Source organism: Corvus brachyrhynchos, unplaced genomic scaffold (assembly GCF_000691975.1).
Source record: "Corvus brachyrhynchos isolate BGI_N302 unplaced genomic scaffold, ASM69197v1 scaffold83, whole genome shotgun sequence".
Taxonomy (NCBI): Eukaryota; Metazoa; Chordata; class Aves; order Passeriformes; family Corvidae; genus Corvus; species Corvus brachyrhynchos.
The window spans coordinates 264,394-287,559 of record NW_008238464.1 but is presented as its reverse complement, the minus strand read 5'-3'; the positions used below and the strand labels follow the sequence as shown (position 1 = coordinate 287,559).

At 41.8% G+C, this 23,166-nt stretch overlaps 1 protein-coding gene across 1 annotated transcript in view; it reads left to right on the top strand.

Moving 5' to 3' along the window:
* Positions 1-22,330, top strand: part of GABRA5 (gamma-aminobutyric acid type A receptor alpha5 subunit) — a 56,805-nt gene extending 34,475 nt beyond the window's left edge. Inside the window, exons 7-10 of the mRNA XM_008635793.2 lie at positions 12,152-12,295; positions 18,235-18,387; positions 19,655-19,866; positions 20,793-22,330. Of these exons, the coding sequence (XP_008634015.1) occupies positions 12,152-12,295; positions 18,235-18,387; positions 19,655-19,866; positions 20,793-21,095 (812 nt within the window). The 3' untranslated portion in view covers positions 21,096-22,330. The remainder of the gene's footprint in view (positions 1-12,151; positions 12,296-18,234; positions 18,388-19,654; positions 19,867-20,792) is intronic.
* Positions 22,331-23,166: the final 836 nt, after the last annotated feature.

The window sequence follows — 23,166 nt, the reverse complement described above, 5'->3', positions numbered from 1 at the left end:
TCCAGAGATCTAAGAAGATTTCTTAACAGGAATCTACATAGAAATTAAAACACAGGGTTCTGGGCCTGGACCATGTGGTGGGTTTTTGCAGCAGCTGTTGTTATGGGGCCCCAGAACAGTCTGCATCAGAACTTGCAAATGAGTATGACCATAACTTACCACTTGTCTGGCAGGTTTGCCATAGAAGTCTACCTTTTAGTTTGACAAAAGGGAAAAGGGCTCTCTGAAATGATCAGACCAGTCAGTTTTTCTTCACCCATTACAGTGACACACATCCAGGACTTCCTAGAAAGGGCTGCAGAAACTGTTGGTATATCCTTCAAGCGCTTGCAGTCACTGTAACTATTTAACTTTTCAAAGATTTTGTCATATATACATGGTTACTGTATGTCTGCACTGAGATAATTTTTAAAATACATTAAAACAGCAGCCCAGCCCCCTGGCTGTGTGATGGCTTTCCCGTGGAACAGTGCCCAGCTCTGGGTCAATCACTGCCTACTTCTGGTCACCCACTGCTTAGAAGCCAGTGAGTTTTTCCCTCTTAGCTTCATAACAGAGGGAAAAAGGGAGGTCAGAAAGAACAAAAGCTGTTGTCTTCCCCATCTCTCTTGCAGCCAGCGCTGAGCGGAGGCTGCAAAATCTGCTGACGTGCACTGGCCAAGGGTTTGAGTCCCTCCCAGCCCAGAGCAGTCTCCATGCTGGTAGAATCACCCTTAATGAAGCCCCTTTTTTTGGATAGGTAAGGAGTGCTTCCTGGGGGTGCCAGCAGCAGCTTTTGGAGCAGCTGCAAAGAGTCCCTTGAGCAGCCAGCACTGAAAGCCGGCACTCCACCTGCCCTGGGAGCAGCCTCCTCATCATGAGGTGACTCACATACTCGTTTTTTGGGGAAGAAAAGTTTGACTGGTGGTGGTTTTGAGCTCAAGGAAACAAAAGTTCAGGCAGGGGTAGGAGTTGGTGCGGAGATACTCAGCAGTGGTGTTTTTATCTCACGTGAAAGCGGTCTAGACAGGATTGTGGCGGAGCCGTGTGGAGATCCGGGGTGCTTTGCTGATGGTACAAACATCAGCACATGTTTCCCACTCTGGAGATTACAGCCTAAATTTAAAGGCTGCACAACTGCCTGATTACAGGGAATCAATTTGAGTTGTCAGCAATAGAAAACAACACACAGGGACTGCTTAATATGCTTAAGCTTTCAAATGGCCTTTGGGTGCAAACCTGCAAAGACATTGCTGGTCTCATAATGCCCCAAAAGGCAGCGCCAGGCTTACAGTTGCCAGCCATGGATCATGGGTCTGTACCACTGGTAAATGGGATATTATTTGTAAATGTGACAAATGGGTAGTTACTGCTCCACTGCTTTACAAGCCAGGTTTTTAATGTCTCTTATTTTCTAAGGTGGCTGTTTCCATGGCTTGTAAGCATTTCATAAACATTTCTGAACTCATTCTTATGATCCCTGTGTGAGGTTGGTAGGTCTCTGCTGCCTGCATTTTGCAGGTGGGCATAAAGGAAGCAAAGAGCAATTACAGTCTCTTCTGAGCAAAGACAGAGTGGTTCATTACTTGCTTTTATTGCCTCTGTCGTTATGGGTCCCTAGGTTCAATTAGAGCTTCCCAGTGCTACTGCAGTACATTAATGACAAAATTACTTGCCTACGGTTTTTGGGGGAGGAAAAAATCTACAAGACACTGCTCAAACGTGGATTTCAGTTTCTAGTCTGGCAGCTCCTTTATGACACTTCAGTCTCTGGTGGGTCAGGAAGTCTTCTACCTAAATTGCTGGATCCCACATTAGCCTACTCTCCTGCACAGAGAGCCAAGCTAGTCCAAGCTGTCATCTAGTGCTGCTGCAGTCCCAGCGCAGCAAGCTTCTTCAAAGGAAACAGTTGTTTCATGTTGTCCCCCATGAAGAAACGAGAAGCAAAGAGGACTGGGAAGAAGGAAAGCCTAATAAGCCTTCTGGTTTTTCCCCCTTCCCCATCACTGCCACTGGAAGTCTCCTCATGGCAAGCCTGTGCTAGCAGCCAGCCATTTTGCTGAAAACATCCCAGAGCTAAATATGTCAGCAAACCTGGGATTCCTCCCTCCTACATTTTTATTTTTGTAGGATAAATATATACAGCTGAGCTGATTGCTCTCACCATCTTAGGGGAGAGGAGTAGATATTTTTAGGCTCAGGTTAATCTCCCCCTAAAATAGGTCAGTTGATGGCTATAAATAAGATGTTTTATTTGTGCACAGAGAAAATGAGATTGTGAGCACCTTTGGATCTGGGTCTCCAGAGGGGCTAGGAGGTGACAGTTCCCAAAGAGAGGATGTGTGCCTGGGTACTCTAGCAGAGAGCAGGCAGAATGGCAGTGCCTCTGGTCAGCAACAGCTCGCCTGAGAGAGGCTCCTTGTATCCATCACTGAGGCTGGGGAGATTTTATCCCCTTCTCTGAAATACAGGGCTGCACTGTGCCCCACAACAGAGGTCTATAATCCATCTTCTGAGGTTTAGATGACTGCACCTTTGGCATAGGGAATAAGTTCTTGTGATTGCAATTTCAAGGCAGTATTAAAGTGTTTGAATAATAACATTTCAGCCTGTTATCTCCACATACCTATTGATTACACATTCACACAGTGTTATTAATGTAGCAGTACTTCTGAGATTTGTAAATGTCTTCATTAAGGGATAGGATTCAGAAACAGAGGTATATATTTAGCTCTGTGGGTAGTTCCAATCACTCTCAGCTGGTTTCAGGCCATACAAATTTACAAGTGAGGGTCCTTTGAATGGTAAGCTCAGCAAATACACTAACTACAATAGCTGAGTCCCTGATGCCACTTAAGTGGATGAGAAGAATGTCTGTAGATTACAGTGAGGTAACAGTTTCATTCTATGATGTTACATGTGGCCAAAAATACCATGTTTGTGAAGGCACCCTCCACAAAAAGATCAATTGGAGTATTTTCTAAAATTCACTCTGCATTTCTCAAAAGAAACTCCAGTGACACTCCTACAGAGCTGGTTGTGTTAGCTTTGCTGATATTAAGTGGCACCTTGCAAAATGAGGGGACCACTGCAATCAAGATTAAGCAAAGGTGCTTAATCTTTGTAAAGGTACTATGGAAAGTGAGTAATGGTAGCAGCCACACTTTGGAGGATACTTTTGTTTGCCTTGCAAAAAGTAAATTAAATGTCTTAACATCATCCTCATAACCATGCTGTTTTTCCTAATGAAGCAGTTAATATACGTGCCAAATATTGTGATGGTAAATTCAAAGTTCATTAAATGTTAGTACAGCACTCAAATTGGCTGGCTGGCTTGGAATTACCACATGCCTGGCCTAGAAAGACCAACATAAGGTCAGAAACGTTCCTAGGATATTTAGCATTTAAAATATCATCCCAGCACATCCTACTGTTCTGTTGCTCTAGTCCTCTTACAGGGAATATTTATACCAGTCATTACAGGGGGAAAAAAAGCATCAGAGGCTGGCATACCAGATTTTGACAAGTGCCATATGAAATGCAATTGTGTAGCCACCATTAAATTTCATGTAAAATCAGTTCTCAGGTTAGTTCTAGACTGAGACAGCTGCCACTAAACCTGAAAATAAAGAAAGAGGTTGTATTACAACTACTGACCGCAGTGAGAGGAAGAAACAGGAAGAGGAAAAAGAAGGAAGGCATAACACTCTCTAACAAGAGCTCTCAGATGGAAGTAGAAACCCTGGGTGGATGACCTGATGCTGCTGGTACCTTGGAGCACTGGATGAGTAACAGCACACCCTGTTTAAACACCTCTTTCAGTCAGCTCATGGCAGGCATCCCACAACACGAGTGGCAGAATTTAGTTGTCTACACCTACACATCTGCTTGTTGTTTGGCATACTCCAGGCTGCACCATGGAAAAATATTTTCTTTGGTACTTTTTTTTTTTCTTCTGAATGGAGCCTTGAGAACCTGCAGTCCCAAAACACACAGCTCAATTCAGTGTGCCTTGCCTGGTTTTTAATGCTTATGTGTCAGATTTCACAGCAAGTAGTCACTCCCAGTTGCAATCCCAATGCTTGGGAAATAAATGCATCCCTCTTACTGCTCCCCCATGGTATGGGTGAGCATGATGGGGCAGGAAAGAGCTACTGTCACTGGTTGTCATTCTTAGGAGACATTCTGTGTTACTCTGCACAGCTCCTAGCTCAGGGCTCTTCTTAAATGCTGCAATAGCATCCTGTGCTGTGCCTGACTGAATTACTAGGACAACACTGTTCATTAGTATTTGTGTTACATCCATCATCAATATGACTGTGATTTAGTGTACCAACTTGCAAACAGTCAATTTATTGTATTAAAGCAGTCAGCAGACTTTCCTATGCTAATAATGAATCCCACCTCCAAAATCACAGTTGCTTTCAGTTTGGGTTTTTTTCCTTTGCTTTATATTTTTGACCTCAAAGTCAGGTCATATTTAGACTTTTCTTCCATTAACTGGAACTTCTAAAATTACGCAGGACCTTCCACCTGATTTCTTGCTTAGAAAAGCCAAAGAAAATGGCTTTTGCAAAACTGTGTGTCTCAAAATGAATTTGACAGACATCTTCAGTTCCGTGTGTTTCACCACCTTGTGCGTATAGTCTGTGCTTCCATTTCATTTCCCAGCCACATTTCTATTCCCACCTTTTCCTGAGAGGTGACTTATAAATTATATTCTGAAACAGCATCATTTTGATCTAACTTTCGGCTTTATTTTTTTAGCAATGATCAGTAGAGTATATTAGTGTTGCTTAGTAATGAAGTCTCTTGAGACCTGTCTGGCACATCCTATACTATTTCCTGCAGAATGTGACAAGAAGATCGAATAAAACTGTATCAGGAAAACATATAGAATACTACTTATGTTACAAAATATTATTTTTATTTTAAATCCAGGGAGGACAGAAATAAACATTTTAGTATGACTGGACTTTATACTGCCTGTTTCACAGCCAGTGGTGTCCTATAATTTTTCATGAATATGCCCACGAGTTTCATCAGTTTTCATGAATAATTTCCTCCTTGGATGCCCTCTGTTGTCACAGACAATGATACTGTGTCATTCCAAAAAAGTTCCATTCTGAGAATTTAACTTCTACTCACATCTGGAGCCATTCTGAGTGCATGTCCAATCTGAGCTGCCCAATGCAAGAAAAATATAGACTTAGTGGAGAGAGTCTGATACAGGGCCACAATGAAGGGCCATTGAAAGGCTGGAGCATCTCTACTATGAGGGGAGACTGAGATCTTGGACTGTTCGGCATGGAGAAGGGAAGGTTCAGAGGGTCCTAATCCATCTATATAAATAGCAGGGGTTAGGGACTGAGAGATTAAGAAGAGGGGGCTGGGCGCTGCTCAGCAGCACCCACTGGCAGAATAAGGGCCTTATTCTGCCAGTGGGCATTAAAAAACATCAAATTCCATCTGAACAGAGGAAAACATGCTTTTACTGTGGGAGTGGCCGAACACTGGAACAGGTTGGCTAGAGAGGTTGACAGTTGGCTAGAGATATTTGAAGATCGTGGCGATATTAAAAACCTGACTGGACATGGTGCTGGAAAAAATGCTTTTGGTGTCCCTGCTTCAGCAGGCTGTGGGGCCAGATGACCACCAGAGGTATCCACCAGTCCCTGCCATTCTGTGACTCTGTGTTACATGAATTTGTAGTCCCACGTATTCGTACACATTACACTTCTTGTCTGTGGTGTTTTTAAAATCATGCATGCTGTTTATCCATGTGCTGTAAACTCATGCCAGTTTAAATGATCAGTCTCAATTCTAATGATTTCAGGTCCCTAAAGTAATTTCCATGACCCTAAAATTCTCCCAAGAACAGCAGAATTCATCACACTATGGCAAAGTCTTTATTTTAGGCTCTTAATCATTTAATATGTGAATACATTTCTCTTAGTATTTTAATTGCTATTTTGCATTAAAATGTTATTTTTATAAAAAGCTATTTCCCCCAAGACTAGACCATGCATATTTAGTACCATGTCTTGTTATTTTTATATTTAAAAGTGCATTTTTAGTAGATTTTTTTTTTTCACTTGCTCTTCCTATAGAATAATCTCATTTGTACATCAAGTCATTCTTACAAAGTCATTTTAATGGGAAATTCCAATTATGGAGCTCAAATCTGGCCTGAGTCACATAGGCGCAACTGTTGACAGATGCTTTGTAATGGGCTACAAAGTATTCGTGCACAAACCACAAGAAATCCAGCCTGACTCTTAGAATTCAAGCTGGTACATGATGGCTTAGTAGCAGGGCTGTTTTGCAGCCTGCAGGAGTCTGAGAGGCTGTAAATCTGGATCACTAGTGAGTTATATAACAGCCTCTAAGTGAGTCAAATACATTAATGGTTAGATAAGATAGATATTTGTATGTGTATTCAAACCGTAATTAGAATTTCTAAAAAAGCTGACAATTTATGCGCATCTTCCCCAATCAACAGGCTTTGACAGGGATTAGGAATACTCCCAAGATTAGGCAGTCTGACAATCCTTGTGGCATGTACTAAAAGTCACGATAATAAAGGCTTAGAATGTAACTGCACAATTGGAACGGATAAAATAGAAAACAAACCAGAAGTCATCTTTCTACACTATCTCTTTAAGTTAATTCAGCAGCCAACTAGCATAGTTCTGAAAGGAAAGTTCCAGCCATGGCTTGTGGATAGATGGTCTGTTTAATTGTGGAACGTACCTCAAGCGTGCTGGATGGGCACCTGTACACGCTGCACAGGCTGTCTTAACATAACTACACAGGCACTGCTTTATGCTTCCCGTGAGGTCTCTCAAAGGGTTTAGGGGGTGTTTTGGAGAGGGATTCTTTGTTTCTCAATTATTTTATGCCCTGTAGTGCAGGAATGAAAACTTATTGGCAGATATCAGTGGTGATATTTTTCAGGGGTTACAGCTTAAAAAAAACAGTCCTAGAAATACATCTGGGTCCCATAGACTCGAAGTTTGGGTTCATCCATCCACATTTAGATTTATTTGACTTAAGGTGACAAGAAACACTCTTCCCCACCACCACTTTTTTTGTTCCCTGGAGTTTCTTTCAGATATGGAGGAGAAAGAAAAGTGAAAAAGGAGAGTATCTCTCAGTAGCCACAGCTGCCACCACTGCCCTGTGGTGGGGGCAGTGGCAGGAGAAAACTCCCTGCTTTCAAGTTGCTTTTTGGAATGGAAGGGAGGATTCTGCACTGCTCACACAGTTTCATTTGCAAATGAAAACAGGGCTGTCCTCAATGCCAAGGCAAATGTCTGGGATCCTCCAGGTCTTACTCACTAACTGCTGTGCTTTGCTAGACTTTTTCTTAATGTAATTCCTCTCTGGTTGTGGTCTCTCCCCTGCCCACTGTTCACTGGCATAATAAAGGCCATTTCAGGCTTTCCTTGCCAGACATACAGGAGCAGGACAAGTGTGGGAGAAGAGCAAGGCACATCTTCACTGTTTTTATATTGTGTGGTGTATGTTGGATGCTAGAATGTAGAAAAATAGATCTGCTCATCAATAAATATATAAGAGAAGATGATATTTCTTTCATCATTCTGATAGGTGATAAGCCTGTAGCCATTTATCAACTGTCCAGGAGAAATAAATGTCTGTTGTCATTTTCTCACATTTAATAACATTATACTTTGTAATTTTAGCTGTTCATCTCAACTGCTATCTTTTGTTTTATTTTTCAAAGAAGTTAGCTTAGAAGAGAAAGGATGCTTTAATGAGGCTTCCTCCTTTCTTTGACAAGATAAAAAAATTATTGTAAAGAACACAAGATTAATTATTTGGATTCATAAATCCAGAACACATGCACTTGCTTAAAGTAGAATAAACACCAAGCAGTCTCACTTGGATTTGCAGTGGCTTTGAAGTTGAGTTTGCTTTTGCAAAACTACCAGCATCATTTTCTCAGTTTGCTATCCCAGATCTGCTGCTACCTTTTTCTATCACCCTTTGGGAGACATCCCCACCCTGTGTGTCATGTAAAGGAGATGACATATTTCCATATTTCCTTTTATTGGTAAACCTTTCTCATATCTCTAGACAACAAGACCTGAAGTTCTTCAGTGCTCCGGCAAGCATGGCTAGTAGGCAATCTCCTGGAAGCTTTGCTTAAGTGAATGAGTGTTTTTACAAAATTTGGTATGACAGTGAATAATACCATCTCTCCATTAGTACTTCTACCCCAATAGCAGAATAACATCATTCTAGACTACACCCACAGTTTCAGCTTTCAATATGACTGCCTAATTATACTGCAGGGGTCATCAGCCGCAGAGCTGGAGCTTCTGGTTGTCAAGTTTGGGATAACTGGAGTTGCAGGCTTCTGTGAAGAGATGGCACAAGGTTTGCAGTAGGAAGACAGCTACCTGTTAAAAGTACACAGGCTTATCCCTCTGGAGGTTTATCTAGATGACCAGAAAAGAGATGGTCAACTCCCACACCAAAGTGCATGGGGTGGCTTTTTCCTTTCAGAACGTGATATGTAGTAAGGAAAGGAGGCACAAAGTCAAAAATCTTATAATAGAGCTTCTTAAAACACCATCTTTTATTATATTTGCATGGAAGAGAGATGAGGATCATATCATATATGTGATCCATCACAACAGAATATATCTAGACTGGGGTAAATTCATGTTATTCCTAAGGTGACAGACTTCTCCTGAGGAGGTAAAATCACTGCAGGTTGCAATGGTTTGTGTTGGGCTCCACAGGAACACATCTGTTATCCTCTTGTGTCTTAACACTCTGGCTATAACCAGCCTGCCCTTGCACAAGAATTTTTTTTAGATGGGCATCCCTTCTCCCATGGATACTCTATTCCTGGCCAAGCAGTGACACAGCTCTCTGTCTTGTAGCCTCACAACAGATCCTGTGAGAAGGGACCTACAGCCAAGAGTCTTCCTCCCATGCAGGGACTGGCCTCATGCTGTGCTCTTCTTGCCTGCCTGAGTGGTCTCTCTTCTCACCAGCTGACCTGGGATGGGCAGCTCCCTTCCCTGACATGGTTTCAAAAGAAAACAGCCTCGTGAAGTATTGCTTAGGCATACCTGTGAGATCTGGAGTTTTGGCACCTTGTGGCCTCTGTCTGAATTGCAGATATTTTACGAGAAGAGCTGCCGGACGTCTGCCGTGTAGGAGCCCCCAACCCTGTTCAAGTGCATGCGTTTTAGCACCCAGTTAAGGCTGCAATTCACAGCGGAGGTGCTGAATTATTTTTGGACACCCCTCCCCTCAGGCCAGGCAGAGCAGAGAACCAAAGCGTCTGAACGCTTGTTAAGCCTTACAGGCCTAAGTTCCTGTGTGATTGCAATTTGAGTGAATTTGGTTACAGTACTCTCATTGGGAAGCATCTAGTCAGGATGAATTAATGTGTGTCATCATCAGGAAACAAGGACAAACCCAATTATCCTTGTGTTTGGGATCGTTGCAGAGACAGGAAAGTTCTGAGTTGGGATGCAGCTAGATCATCCCAGAAAAAAAAAAAATCCAATGCTGTTATTTGGAGGGGGGTTTTTTTGTCAAATTCTCTGACAATCCCAAATCTACCTAAACAAATCCCACATTCCCTGGGGATCTCAGCACATGAACAATATGTACGAGAGAAGCATTTAAAAAAGGAGGGGTTTCTGTGTAATTTTTTAAAATGGACCCATCCCCTCCCACTTGTCTGCTCCAGATCTGGCTTTGAAATTATTTACAGCACGTTGTGAACTTGTAGTCATCTCAGAGATAATGAAGTATCTCAGCTTGAAAGGGAAGGTGAAGTTCCATTACTTTTTGTGATGCAAATATTTTGAAATAGGGAAGACATTCCTTCTTAGCCTTTCAAAGCAGATCATGACATGTAATTACAGTAATTTTACTGCAGAGCTACAAATACAAGCATAAGAAAGGCATGTGGGCAGTCCTGCATGGCTAACAAAGGATGAAAAATTTGTAGGTCCTCAGCTTCCAAACCCAGGACCAGCTACAGCCCTGGATACAGCAGCAACTGTCAGATACATGACAAAAAAAAGATTTCAAATTACCATTATCCTCGTAGTGACAGTAGTTCATTTTTTTTTTTTTTTTTTTTTTTTTTTTTTTTTTTTTTTTTTTTTTTTTTTTTTTTTCTCAGAAGTTATCCATTGTATAATTACCCAGTTAGAAAGTTCTGCCCTGTTCTCTGTCTGAACCTGCCTGGAACCATCTTTAAGGCAACTTTTGTGATTAGTCCAAGAGATTCACCCTGGTTTCAGATTCCTGTATGCAAGTACCTATACTCAGAGCTTGAGCTACGTCTCAGCTTTTTGTCAGTGAGCTGAATAAGCTGAGCTGGTAAAGTGTCAAATCACAACTTATTTTCCAGTCCCTGGAGATGCTTGTAACCTTCTTTTGAACTCTCCCCCTCTCTGTCCTCATTATTTCTGTGTGTTTTCTCAGATGTGGATGAATAGCCATACACAGTCAGAGCAAAGGTGTATCTAGCCAGTGTCCTGCCTCCCATATATGACACAGTAACTTTAATAACAGTGCAAAGAAGGTGCTGCTTTCTTCCCTGCTACCTGGTCTAGCATTCAAGTGAAGTTCATCGTGCTACACATGTGTGCTCTTAGCCTGAACTGGGATCATTTCCCATTTTCTGCTTGACATTCCTGGTTGTATAGATCCAGGGATCACCTTAGCATATTTCTTGCCCTTTCAGTGCCTCAGAAGCTCATGTTGACCCACTGCCTGTGACCCAATGCCTGTGAATTTTTTATAAGTCCTCCATGGAGCTGTACCTTTCCAAGACCACTCACTTGCTGTAGCAAACAAAACATGCAATCCGATGGAGCGAGTACATATCCTTCAGCCTAGCCTGCTGTCCTTGATTTTCAAGTCCTGATCTGGAAAGCCACCATATGTTGTCTCCTGAACTAGGATGTCAGGTTTTTTCCAGAAAGAAACATTCTGCACTCCCACCTTCCAAGTTAAAAAGTGCAGAAGGTGAGATATTAATATTTGACTTCACACCACTTTGAAGCCTACCTGCTTTTCACCTTCCATTTGGAGAGTAGGCCTTGCCTGCTTTCCAGAGATTTTAGTACAATGTACTCTAGCCTACTGTAACATGGTTGCAGGAATGTGACCTTTGCTTTCAATGATAGAGGAGTTCTAAAAAGTGTGAGAGCTACTTAAATAAAATATAATTAAATATCGAGTCAACTCCTGGGGTTTTTGAGATCATCTGCAGAGGCGGCTTAAAAACTAAACCCAGCATTGACTGTCTGTAAAAGAAAACTGAGGTTCTGTTATAACACTATCACCACTCTGGGTGTTAGGGCATTAAAGTTACAGCAGCATTATAGAGGAAGGAATGAGTTGGCAGTACTGCGACTACATTTAATTCCTAGGACTTCTAAATGAACATGAGAGAAATCACATACATATCTGCGGTTGTGCAGGTGTTTCCACAGCACCACCCATTTGCTCTGCTATGCACAAACACCTACCCTCTCCTTGCAGCTCCTGGCCCCATTCCTCGCTCCCTGCATTCTCACCCCTGCATCCTGTGTCTGCTCTTCCGCATCACAGGCACAGGCAGACACATTCCAGCTTCCTTTATCCACATGCAAGGCCTGTGCCCTCATCCACACATACGTTTTCCAGTTAGTGCATACACACCAGACTCTGCACTTGCACATGGCATCACTTAGAATTTTATCCTGGAGACAGGACAAGACACAGAAGGTCCCTGTTGTCCTGGCATTCAAGGTGTCTGAGTCCTTTTGAGGGGGAACTTCAGCAAAATACCTTTTGCAGCTTGATGGGGTTTAGGAACCACTAGTGAGGTGAGTATAGGTCTGAGTTGCTCTTTCCCAAACTGAGTGGTTGTGATGGATTATATTTATACCTCCACTGTTCCAGCCTTTCACAAACCATCCCACACATCTCTTATATTAGAAGGCTTCAACCTAATATTTTTTGAGCTGGGCATACGGGATCATGATTATATAATCTTTATTTGTTTTTCTCCATTCACTCTCACTCCTCCATTCTTCTCTCTCCCTGTCATTATCATTCAAGGATCCACTAAAATATTACACAGTGGTTTTTACTCCTTACTGTCTTCTTTCCCCTTTGTTGGCAGATGCTTATCCCAATTCTGAAGTGATCTATGTGTGGACTAACAGCACCACAACATCTGTGGTAGTGGCCGAAGATGGCTCACGACTTAACCAGTACCACCTGATGGGACAAACTGTGGGAACGGAAAACATCAGCACCAGTACAGGTAGGGGGAATATTCCCATCCCACGGTTGCTGATAGCTGGAGCAGGAGGGGAGATTCACAGGCTCTGGTTATTTTGCAATAAGGCTAGGGAAGCATCTGTGGGATGCGGAGTGCTAGGGAGATCCTGTGCAGGTTCAGGGCCACTTAGCAGAGGCATTTAAACACTGAGAGGGTTATGTGCTGGCTATAAGGTACATCGCACGACTGTGGCTGAAGATACATCCAAGTTCCTGCTATTTACAGGAGTGCCAGAGAAGCTGCACGCAGTTTCTTGGCGATCGCCCTTGCTGAGGCTGCCAGCGCTATTGCTGGCTTATTTCCCCGTGGGAGGAACCACCCTGGAGGCAAACACCACCCACGCATTTGATCCGTTTCAATCATCGCTTTAAAATGATTGCTTGATGAAACTGCGTCGGGGGGAAGGGGATGGGGGGGCGAGGACGGGACTGTGGCATGGCGTGGCATGGCTCTGCAGCGTGTCCGGGGGACCACGTGGCCGGAGAGGAGGTGCAAACCCCGAGGATTCCCATTCCCTCTCGGGCTGCAAGCGGAGGCGCCAGATGTGGCAGCATTAGGGAGACAAAGAAGCTTTAATCCCAGGCCGGGCATCCACGTGAGCCATGCCCCCCTGCTTCTTAAGGCTCCCACGCAAGGGCAGCCCTGGGTGTGCATTGGTGGGGGGGGGACTCCCGGGGGGGTCGGGGCCAGGACAAGGGATCACGTGCACTCAGTAGGACGGGGGCTTAACCAGGTTACACAATGCACTCGGCTGGAGAGCATTACTGGCATCCAGCGAAGGGCGGGGGGAGAGGAGGAAATGAAGCAGCCTGCCATGAAGAAAAGGGGGATTTCCACTGCTGGTGGGTGCCAGGGGCTTGGGTTGGGGAAAGGGGTAGCCTGCAGCAACATGCCTGGGAGCAATTCCTGCAGTATATCCCAGCAGGGTCTGCTGGTGATATACTGTGTCCCCGGTGAAAAATGATGGGCAGAGTTGCAGAGGACAAAGTATAGATTAAATGAAGGACCTCTTACTATCTTTAGGAAATTTAGGAGACATGAAAACAGGTACATGTACACTTGCAGACAAAGTTAGTTGAACTGAAACATGAAGATGCATAAAGCTTTGTGCTCCAACTGGAAAATAAAGAGGGAGCATCTGAGCTTGCCTTTTGTGCTCCAGAAAGGACGCAAAGGCTTGCCTTGGGCAGCCACTAAATTTGACTGCCATCTCCATCCTATAGACATTCACCTCCCTTGCCCATTTCAGAGACATAAAGCTGATGCTAAAGCAAAGGTTTGTAAAGTCAAGAGAAACATATAGACAGAGTGGTCACTTTTGCAGAAAAAGAACGAGTACACTATCTCTCATTAAAGAGTAAAGGCACTTTTTTCCTTACCAGTTCACCATCATAGCCGCGTTGTTTTCTGCAATGAATGGCAGCTCCCCTCTCGCCTTCATTGTTGCCAAGAAAAAGATCCAAAGGATGTACTGGAGCATCTCCTACAACTTCGTCCTGCTCCTCAGAGCAAGAAAACCATCCAGCCCAGGCAGCGAGTGCTCCAGTGTGTCAGCTCCAGGCCACTTCCAGTTTGCCGCTTTGCCTGTGAAAGCTCCTTGTGCTTCTCAGCCCAAAGGAAACACTTCAGACAAATCCCAAAGTTTCTGCACAGTAAACACCTCCCTCACATATTTAAGATTTATGCTAATAAATGCTGTGCTTCCAACGTCAAGATTTTATATTAATGTCCTGGGTTACATCTGGGCTGGCTGGATTCTGATTGCAGGGTGGATCACAAAGAGCAGGACACAGATTGTAACCAGGGATTAGCAAAATACAAAAATCCGATTTTGCACAGGGAAAGCATCAGTCAACGATGGATTTTCTGGACTTCATCAAGCTCGTAGGAGGCCAGTAATCAGCATTACTTACGAATGGCCATCGAAGGCATTTCTTCCTTCTGTTGAATTGTTGAACGTGAAAAAGAAAAACCAAATAGCTATTGCATAATCCAAGTGCTTGGATCTTTTGTGCCTTGTATGACACACAAGTCAAACTATGCAGCCCTTGCAGCTGCATAGATGAAATGTTTGTGTATGTCATAGGTGATTTATGCTCTTCTTTCTAGCAGTTCGTTTTTTTTTAAATGGAAGTGCCAGACCTGTACCAGTTCCTTGGGACTCTTGATTTTGTAGGCAAGCTGCTGTTTGGCTGGTTTCTCAGAAAAAAATACCCTGGCATTCCTAATTCTGTAGCCAATCTTGAAATTTGGAACATTTTAGCCATGCCACAGAAAACAGCTCTGTCATGTGCCACCTGTTTGTTTTTTTGGCTGTTCGTTTTTTTGGGGTTTTTGGGTTTATTTGCGCTAACATCCCCTAGTGTTATTCACCTGAAAGAAAGACATTTGACTACTCATACTGCTTCCAACAGAACCAACATCTGTTATGTCCTGGTGGTAAAAGTATTGAAAACAATCAGATATGAGATTTGAGTCCAAGTGGATCTTGCTGCTTTCCACAAATGGTTGCCCAGTTCTGTTCCCCATACCCAGAATCTCTCATAGCTAACTTAGGATCTGCAGTGGCACAAAACAAAACATAAACCCACTCTTTTATATACTGCCAGCTGGAGCCTGAGCTCTGTAATATCCAAAGCCTAAATAATAAAAGAATCATTCAGCTCTTCATTTTGAACCAAATAATTCTGATTTTTTCTTGAGATGAATCTTTCCCCAGTATCACTATGAAAGGGAACATGCATTTTTTATGGGCCAGAATATTCTGGATGTCAGCATAGTTAGGGAGGTGGCATCACAGACATAATGTCAGGATCTTGCCAGAGCAGCCATTGATAGAACTGAGTCCAGATATATCCAGTAAACAAACAAGCCTGGGGGCTGGTCTAGCCTCTTTAAAGTACTCAATTGAATCTCAGCATAATGGCAATGGAATAATATGTGTAAGATCCTGGAAAATCTGTAAGCATGATGTCCAGAACTCCATCAACTAGATACCAAAAAATACTGTAGCAGCTTTTAAAGCATAAAAAGCCCCTTAAGAGCAGCAGCAGCACGGTAGCACAGCTCCATGAAGAAGTGCAGCCATTTCTGCTCTAGGGCTTTTCATTAGAAACTAGATTTGTTTTTGTTTACTAACAATAATTTGTTTTCTGCAGTGATGAGTGGACCCCATCAGGAACAGGATTCTCTTTTAAGTGCTACATTAACCTATAACAAAAATTAGCTCTTGCTCAAGAAAGCTCATGGTCTAAGGATAAACAGAGGCCTTACAGAAGTAAAAGGGAGCTTTGCTGTTCCAACAGAGCCAGTATCTTGTTCTATAAACAGCAGGCCAACTCAGGCAGCTTTTAGCTTTACTTTAAGCAGCAGTCCCAAGGCATTAAAAACCAAGCTGTGGGGTTTTCTTAAGCCCCAAGTCTCCTGGAGAAAGTATTCCTAGTATAGGCATCTTTGAAAAGGACAGCATGGTAAATCAAAGAATATATTGTCTGGGAGAAGAGCAAGTACAAAATCATGGTGCTGTGATTATTTCAGTGGAGATAAGAGCTTTGATAGGTTAAAGAAAATGGTAAGCTAAAAATCAGCTGTGGAGGGCCATCAGAATGTAGGCATTCACTTTCTGTATTTTAAAAATGAAAAAAAAGAGGGTCCTGTTGCTCTTCTGAAGCTATGTAGATTCTTTTTTTTATGCCAGCTCTCAGAGCATACTGTCAAAATCAATAATGCACATTGTCACTCTGTAGAGAGCAGGGAAACTGAGACTCAAACACATCCCAGTGCAGTAGCAACTGAGAAACAGATTACAGGCAGGCAGACCCTGCTGCTCCTGTCATATTTTATGGGTAATCCACAAACTAAATACTCCTAAATAAAGAGCAAGGGGGGTTCCTCCTGAGACCACTGCATATTCGGCCTGGTTCAAAATTGCACCAAATAGAAGGGAATTAGGCTTTGCTTTGCAGGGGTTTTCTCCCCAGTTTCACATCATTCCACATCACTCAGGGAACCGTTTCACCAGAAAATCAGACTCCAGAGAAAGACATAAAGATTTGGGCAGGATGTCAGTTAAAGTATTTCCGTGTTATTTCACGTTCTGTCTAATATCCTCAGCATGAGCAAGGTCTGTAAACTTGATGCAGAATAGCAGAGCTCCTGTAGCATAGTATATCAGTGCAGCTATACCTGCAAAACCCCATTCACTGTAAACCTGTTCCCTGCTAATTAGCCATATTGTCGCTTAGAAGTAATCTGCCAAATCTAATAGCTTAGTAATGCTGGCCACAGCTCAACTCAGGCTGTTCACTTAAGGCAGAATCAGTCTGTTAGGTATTTTCCTTTTGTGTATGTTCTATAGAGACTAACAGTCAAGTCTTGCAACAGAGATTATAGCTACAGTTGTTTTATTCTTGGAGGACAACATATATTTCAAAACAGGCATTACTCTGATTCATCAGTACCCAACTGAACGATGCATGCTTTTAAATTACTTTGATATCAGTGAAGAACTGTTAGGGCTTGAAGGGAGGATTGTTTTTTATTCTTACATTTTATTTTTACTGTTATTTTTCCTAGGCAAATAGTAGCATGCTTTTAGCTAGCAAGATTTTGGATTTGGGAGCAGTTACATCATGAATAGCCTTCAGTAACAACTACCTGATTTTCTAGAAACACTCTGAAAGAACCAGGGAGCAGTTACCACCAGGAATAGCCCTCAGTAACAACTATATGGTTTTCCAGGAACAATCTGAAAGAACTGGCTGAAGTTTGATTTTTTCTGAAACATTAGGGAAGGTGACAGCTGGTCTGTAGATTTTTGAGTGCATTTTTTTAGGCTTTTATTGAAATTCAGAGAAGCCGATAAAAGGCATATTAAGGCAATGCTGTGAATTTGACGTATGAAAAAAAATGGAATTTAGCACTGCTGTGGCAGGTTTTAGGGAGTGCTACATGCAGGCAGTACAATATTCATTGCACAGGTGAACAAGACAGGACACAATATCTGTCCAGAAACAGATAATCTTTCTAAGGGCTAAAGTGTTCCAAATTCTAGGAACACTGAATGCACTAGAGGGATTTTTTTTTTCTAATTTGACGTATGAAAAAAAATGGAATTTAGCACTGCTGTGGCAGGTTTTAGGGAGTGCTACATGCAGGCAGTACAATATTCATTGCACAGGTGAACAAGACAGGACACAATATCTGTCCAGAAACAGATAATCTTTCTAAGGGCTAAAGTGTTCCAAATTCTAGGAACACTGAATGCACTAGAGGGATTTTTCTTTTCCTGGTGCAGCAATCTGAAGAGTTTGGGTACTCAGATCAGGACGACATCCCAGGATCCATGTGCAAAGTGGCAGTTCTTGCAGAAGATGCTGGGACTGCCAGTCCCTGAAGTGTGGAGCAGAAGGAGTGTATGGACACATTTTCATTCTTGAAAACTGATGGCTTGGCCATAACAGTTTCCCTAATGAGGTTAAATCCTGCTGCTAAATCAGGTTTCTAAGAGTCGAGGGCCTTAATTGTTACTACACTACGAGAGTTTGAATTGTTACTATGCTACGAGAGTTTGTAGGACTGAGTCAAAACCAGACAGTGTTGAGGCAGTGCCAGCACACCAGATTTTTTAAGCCTGTGAACATCACAACATTCCAGGTGCATAGGAGGACTGCAGCTTTTCAGTGTAATAGAAATAGTAGTCATTGTCTTCTGCTTTGGAGACTGGATGTGAAGACTATGAGGATCTAGCAGCATCTCTGTCTCAAGTCTTGGTTTTTCACCGTGAAAAAATCCAGACATTTTTCATGCAATTAAGAATGGCTGAGTGGTATCCTCAAATGGGGGTTGGAGCTGGCCTCTTTCAGTCCCTAAATCAGTAAGCCTTCTTTATTTTACTCACATGCACATTCTTCTTCTTCTAGGTGAATATACTATTATGACAGCCCATTTTCATCTGAAAAGAAAAATTGGTTATTTTGTCATCCAAACGTACCTTCCTTGCATTATGACTGTGATCTTATCGCAAGTATCATTTTGGCTAAACAGAGAATCTGTCCCTGCTAGAACTGTCTTTGGTGAGTATCCCACTTTCTCCTAGAACACAGGTAGGATCTTTGCGGCTTGTGAAAGTGATTTGCTGTTACAAAACCACAGTTCACTACTGTTTATTTCTGCTTGAGATGTTGTAAATGTTTTCTCATTCTCTTCCGGTTTAAACTCAAAACAAATTTAAAAGCCCTGTCTGGGCTGTTTTTGTAAAGTTATGATAGAAATTGGTCAATCAGTTATGTGAAAGTTAGGGACAGAAGAAAGAAGAATCAAATTGGTGTGATTTGTGTTGGGTTTTTTCCACTTGGATGGATACTGGATGGTTTAGAAAAGATATATGGATTATCATATTTAATATATACCCTAGCTAAGCATTTGAAGCAGATATCACTTCAATACATTTTGTTTATCTTCATTGTAGGATGTTTATCTGGGAAAACCATGTAGAGGTTAATTAGTGACAGTTATCTCTACTACTGTAAAACAAATTAATATGACTTTGCATTTAGAAAATGTATATTTACTGAAGAAACTGTTATGGAAAAAACCTTTAGGGTGTCATTAAATTACTTGATTTATCACTAGAAGATTGCAGAAAATAAGCACTTTCTTAAGTGAAGGTTGATGAAATACAAAATTTTTACTAGATAAAAACAAGGGGAGTGGGAACAGTTTACTAAGTAAAACTTTGTTCAGCTATTTTAAAGGAGTCACTCTTCTGTACAAGCCTCCTGAAGTCAGTTGGCAGCTTTGTTCAAAAATCAGCTCAGCAAGCTGTATGGGGAGAATACAGGTAGTAGCATCACTTTGCTGACTTTGCTGACACTAGGTTTACAAAGCTGTAACTGAGAGTTAAGTTTTTTGCTCTTGGGGAAATCTTTCTACAGATGAAAGCAGGGGCTGTTTTGTCATTTACTGTCATACGGGAAAGGAGGAGCTACAGTCAAGGAAACCAGTAACAGTCAGCAATTTCATACGTGCAATCTCTGTATAAGAAAACAAAATATGTAATCCCACTTCACTCTAACAGTTATAAACCCTGGGCTTATGTTACCCTAAAAATACTTATTTAAATACACTACAGCTAGAACTAACCAGAACTCCATAGAATAAAACATCTGAGGATGAAGGCTTTCATTTTTTCTTTCTCTGTCAAACTGTGGTATGCAAACACTGATTGATTTCATGTGGCCTTCTTAGGTATCCTCCTGAATTGGGACCTGCTCATAACTCATTTGGGATCTCATAAGGGTTAGCAAACTGATCTCTGACTCTTATTTTTTTTCTTTGCAGGAGTAACAACAGTCCTCACCATGACCACCTTAAGTATCAGTGCCCGTAACTCTTTGCCAAAAGTGGCCTATGCTACTGCAATGGACTGGTTTATAGCTGTTTGCTATGCCTTTGTATTTTCTGCATTGATTGAATTTGCAACAGTCAACTATTTCACCAAGAGGAGTTGGGCATGGGATGGCAAAAAAGCCCAGGAAGCTGCGAAAATCAAGGTGTTTAACTTATGTTTTTTAAATACCTAAAATAAAAAGTAGGTATTCAGCATAGTTGAAATAACTGAACGGTCAATTTTCAGCTTCTTTGTGAGAAAGGTATTTAATTACCTCATGACATACTTTTACCTTCCTGTAGAGAAAAATTTTCAAGGAAATATGGTGCCTTCTCTTCACGGAGATAAACTACCAGTCTCTATCATCCGTATGAAGAGGACTGTTTACAGAAGCACATTGGGCATTGAGTACATGGGGCATGGGATTTCAGTGATTAGACTTCTGATAATAGCGGACATACGCTATGAAACTTATCTCTGCAGAGCCCTCCCTGTGTGCTCTCCTAAATAAATAACAAAGCTCACACTGAGCTCCGTGAGTCGGGGTCCCACCACAGTGAAAAAAGGAACCAAAGACTGGTTCTGTGAAAACAAAAACCTGTGAGTTTCATGCTGAAATGAACTTTTGGGATAGGACTGACTCTTAGTAAACCATCTCCTAGAGAGCTCGTTCCCACAGGCATCCCAAAAGAGCCTTATAAAGAGGGCAAGCTGGCAGGGGCAATGAGCCCTTCCCCACACTCTTTGCAGCAGCTGGGGAAATGAGGTTCACATCTTGTCAGCTGTCTGTGGGGCAGCAACCTCTGCAGATGCAAGACCACATCTCACTGACAAAAGCTGCTAATGCACATGCCAGGTGGGATGTGGGTCCAGCCAGTGAATCTCAGCTTTCTCCATCAGGGAAGGTCTCACCTGAGTAAGGGCTACAAAATCAAGGGAGAAACATCTGTTTGATAGACAAAGTCAGAATAGCCAACAGGCATTTACTAGCATGCTTGATTATGGTGCTCAGCTTTCTGTGTCAGTAACTTGAGAATGTGTTTCCACTTTCTGTTCTTGTGGTATAACATTTTTTTCTTTACACTGCAGAAAAAAGAGCGCAACTTGCTGGGAAATAAGCCAACTAATACCTACAGCACTGGGAAGATGACTCCTGCACCAAACATGCCAAAGGACTCAGCCCCATCTGTCATCTCAAACACTACATCTGCTCCAGTGAAGCCTGCAGAAGAAAAGCCTGCTGAAAGCAAAAAGACTTACAACAGCATCAGTAAGATTGACAAAATGTCCCGGATAATTTTTCCAGTGCTGTTTGGAACTTTTAACTTAGTTTACTGGGCCACATATTTGAATAGGGAGCCTGTTATTAAAGGTGCCAATTCTCCAAAATAAACTGAAGTACTCTGGAGCCACATGTGAGCCATACTTACAAAGCAGATGCTACCAAGGAAAATTTGAGATCCAGATGACTTTCTACGTTTGGGCAATATTCTTCAGGAAATTTTTTGCATGTTTAATAATATGTACAAATAATATTGCCTTGATTGTTTCTACATGTAACCTCAGATGTTTTGGAGACGATTATATTACTTACAGCAACGGATCTTTATAAAAGATCAGAAGACATTGAACATGGCTTCTTTGCTGCTGAGTATCTTGCATTGATAGTTTACAAATAAAATAAGTTATATTTTTTAACTGTTCAAGTGTACTACATATCGTGGTTTTTATACTTCAGATGTACAGTCATACAAATATGGGCTTAACCTATATTTTACAGAAGAGCTCCACTATTGTCATCTGATAAGTTACTGAGTAACGCCAGTTGTAAATGTGCCAAATTATTAAGTGTAGGGCTATGTTTGAGAACCTTTACTAGTTACAGGTAGTGCATTATTCCACAGACAAAACTGCTCAGCCCAATTTTCATTGGAAGTTTAATACAATGCAGTAAATCCTAATGGCACTATGATGATTTTCACTGCTTGAGACTCTAGCTTGCAGCAAAATAACATAGGGAGCAGGATGCTACTTGTGTAAATAAAGATGATGGAATCTTGCCCTTAAATGAAAATACAAAGTTTGTTTGGATTTTGCATTCCAAGGAATTCTCTCTAATGATTTTCAGTATTTATTCCAAAACTTAAGAATTATATTGCATGAAATTAACATAGATTAGGAACATACTTGTGCAAATAAAACTTCTAAGAACAGCAGTAGACATTTTAATCAGAGTAAAGTAAATTATGTTTGGACATTTTTCCAAGAAGAAGACTGTGTTATATTAGCAGAGATTAACAGAAAAGAATTACAGTAATTCTGCAATAATTATTACTTGTTTCCCACTGCAAAAACCAATCAGCCAACACTAGGAAGTGTGATCAGAAAAAAAAGATGTGCTTCACTACAGCAAGGTGTTTCAGAGACAATATTGACAGAAAGGTCTTTGTACTGTCCATCAGAAACTTTTCTATAAAACTCCTTGCTGCTGACAATGTGTTTTGCTTTCACAATGAATGAAAAAACGCAAGTCTGAGTTTTCAGCTCTTTCTTCCTTGGCATCCTTTAATTGTTCCAGAAGCTTTTGTAATTAAATCTTAATGTTTAAATAAAAAATGCATATAACATTTGATTGCAAAATGTCATTCTTATACTGGTTATCATTTTCGAAAGACCAAAAATCACACCACAGAAGCTGAAAAATTAACTGGAAAGCACACATGCACACACTCAATCATGTGTGTACACGTGATATATCCTCTCTGTTGCCCAGAAAGGGACATGTCTTGAGTGAGGACAGTGAATCGAGTTGTTGCAGAATTAGGTGCTATCTCACTATGGAGCAACAGTCCCATGATCTTTTGGGGACAGAGTGGAGAATTCATGCTTCACTTTGAGGTGAGGGTGTGGTCTGGGACTAGGGAGTTGTTTGGCTTCTTTTGTGTCTTCTCTTCAACCTTTCCATTCCTAAACATTACCAAGAAAAAATCTCATACATCTATTCCTTTTTGCAGCTTTTTGTTTGATGCTGTGGAATGAGAAATTCACAAATTCTTGAGGGCAATGGAGAAGCCATGGGACTGAGCCAGGTACTGGATGCTGATAAACAGGAGCAAGGGAGGAGGCACGCCCATCTATTCAGTGCTAGCCTGAGCCAAGGTGAGGAGGTGGATCTTTGTTTTCATGTAGGCTTCCTGTGTGTCTCTGAGCAGCCACACACCTCCTTGTTCATCATCCCCTTGGGGGATCTCTTTGGCCCTTCAGGGAGCAAAATCCGTGAAAAATTGCAGTGCTTATTGGAAGGCAAAACTTTATAAAGTCCCTTGGCTATTCCAGGTGAAAAACTTGGAGAATTACATGACTGAGTTTTGTGAATGAGAAGCTCAGAGCCATCTTTGGGTAGCATCTTCTCCAGGACAATTCTGGAGTCTGCCCCAGAGAGTTTCTGTATTTTGTTTTATTT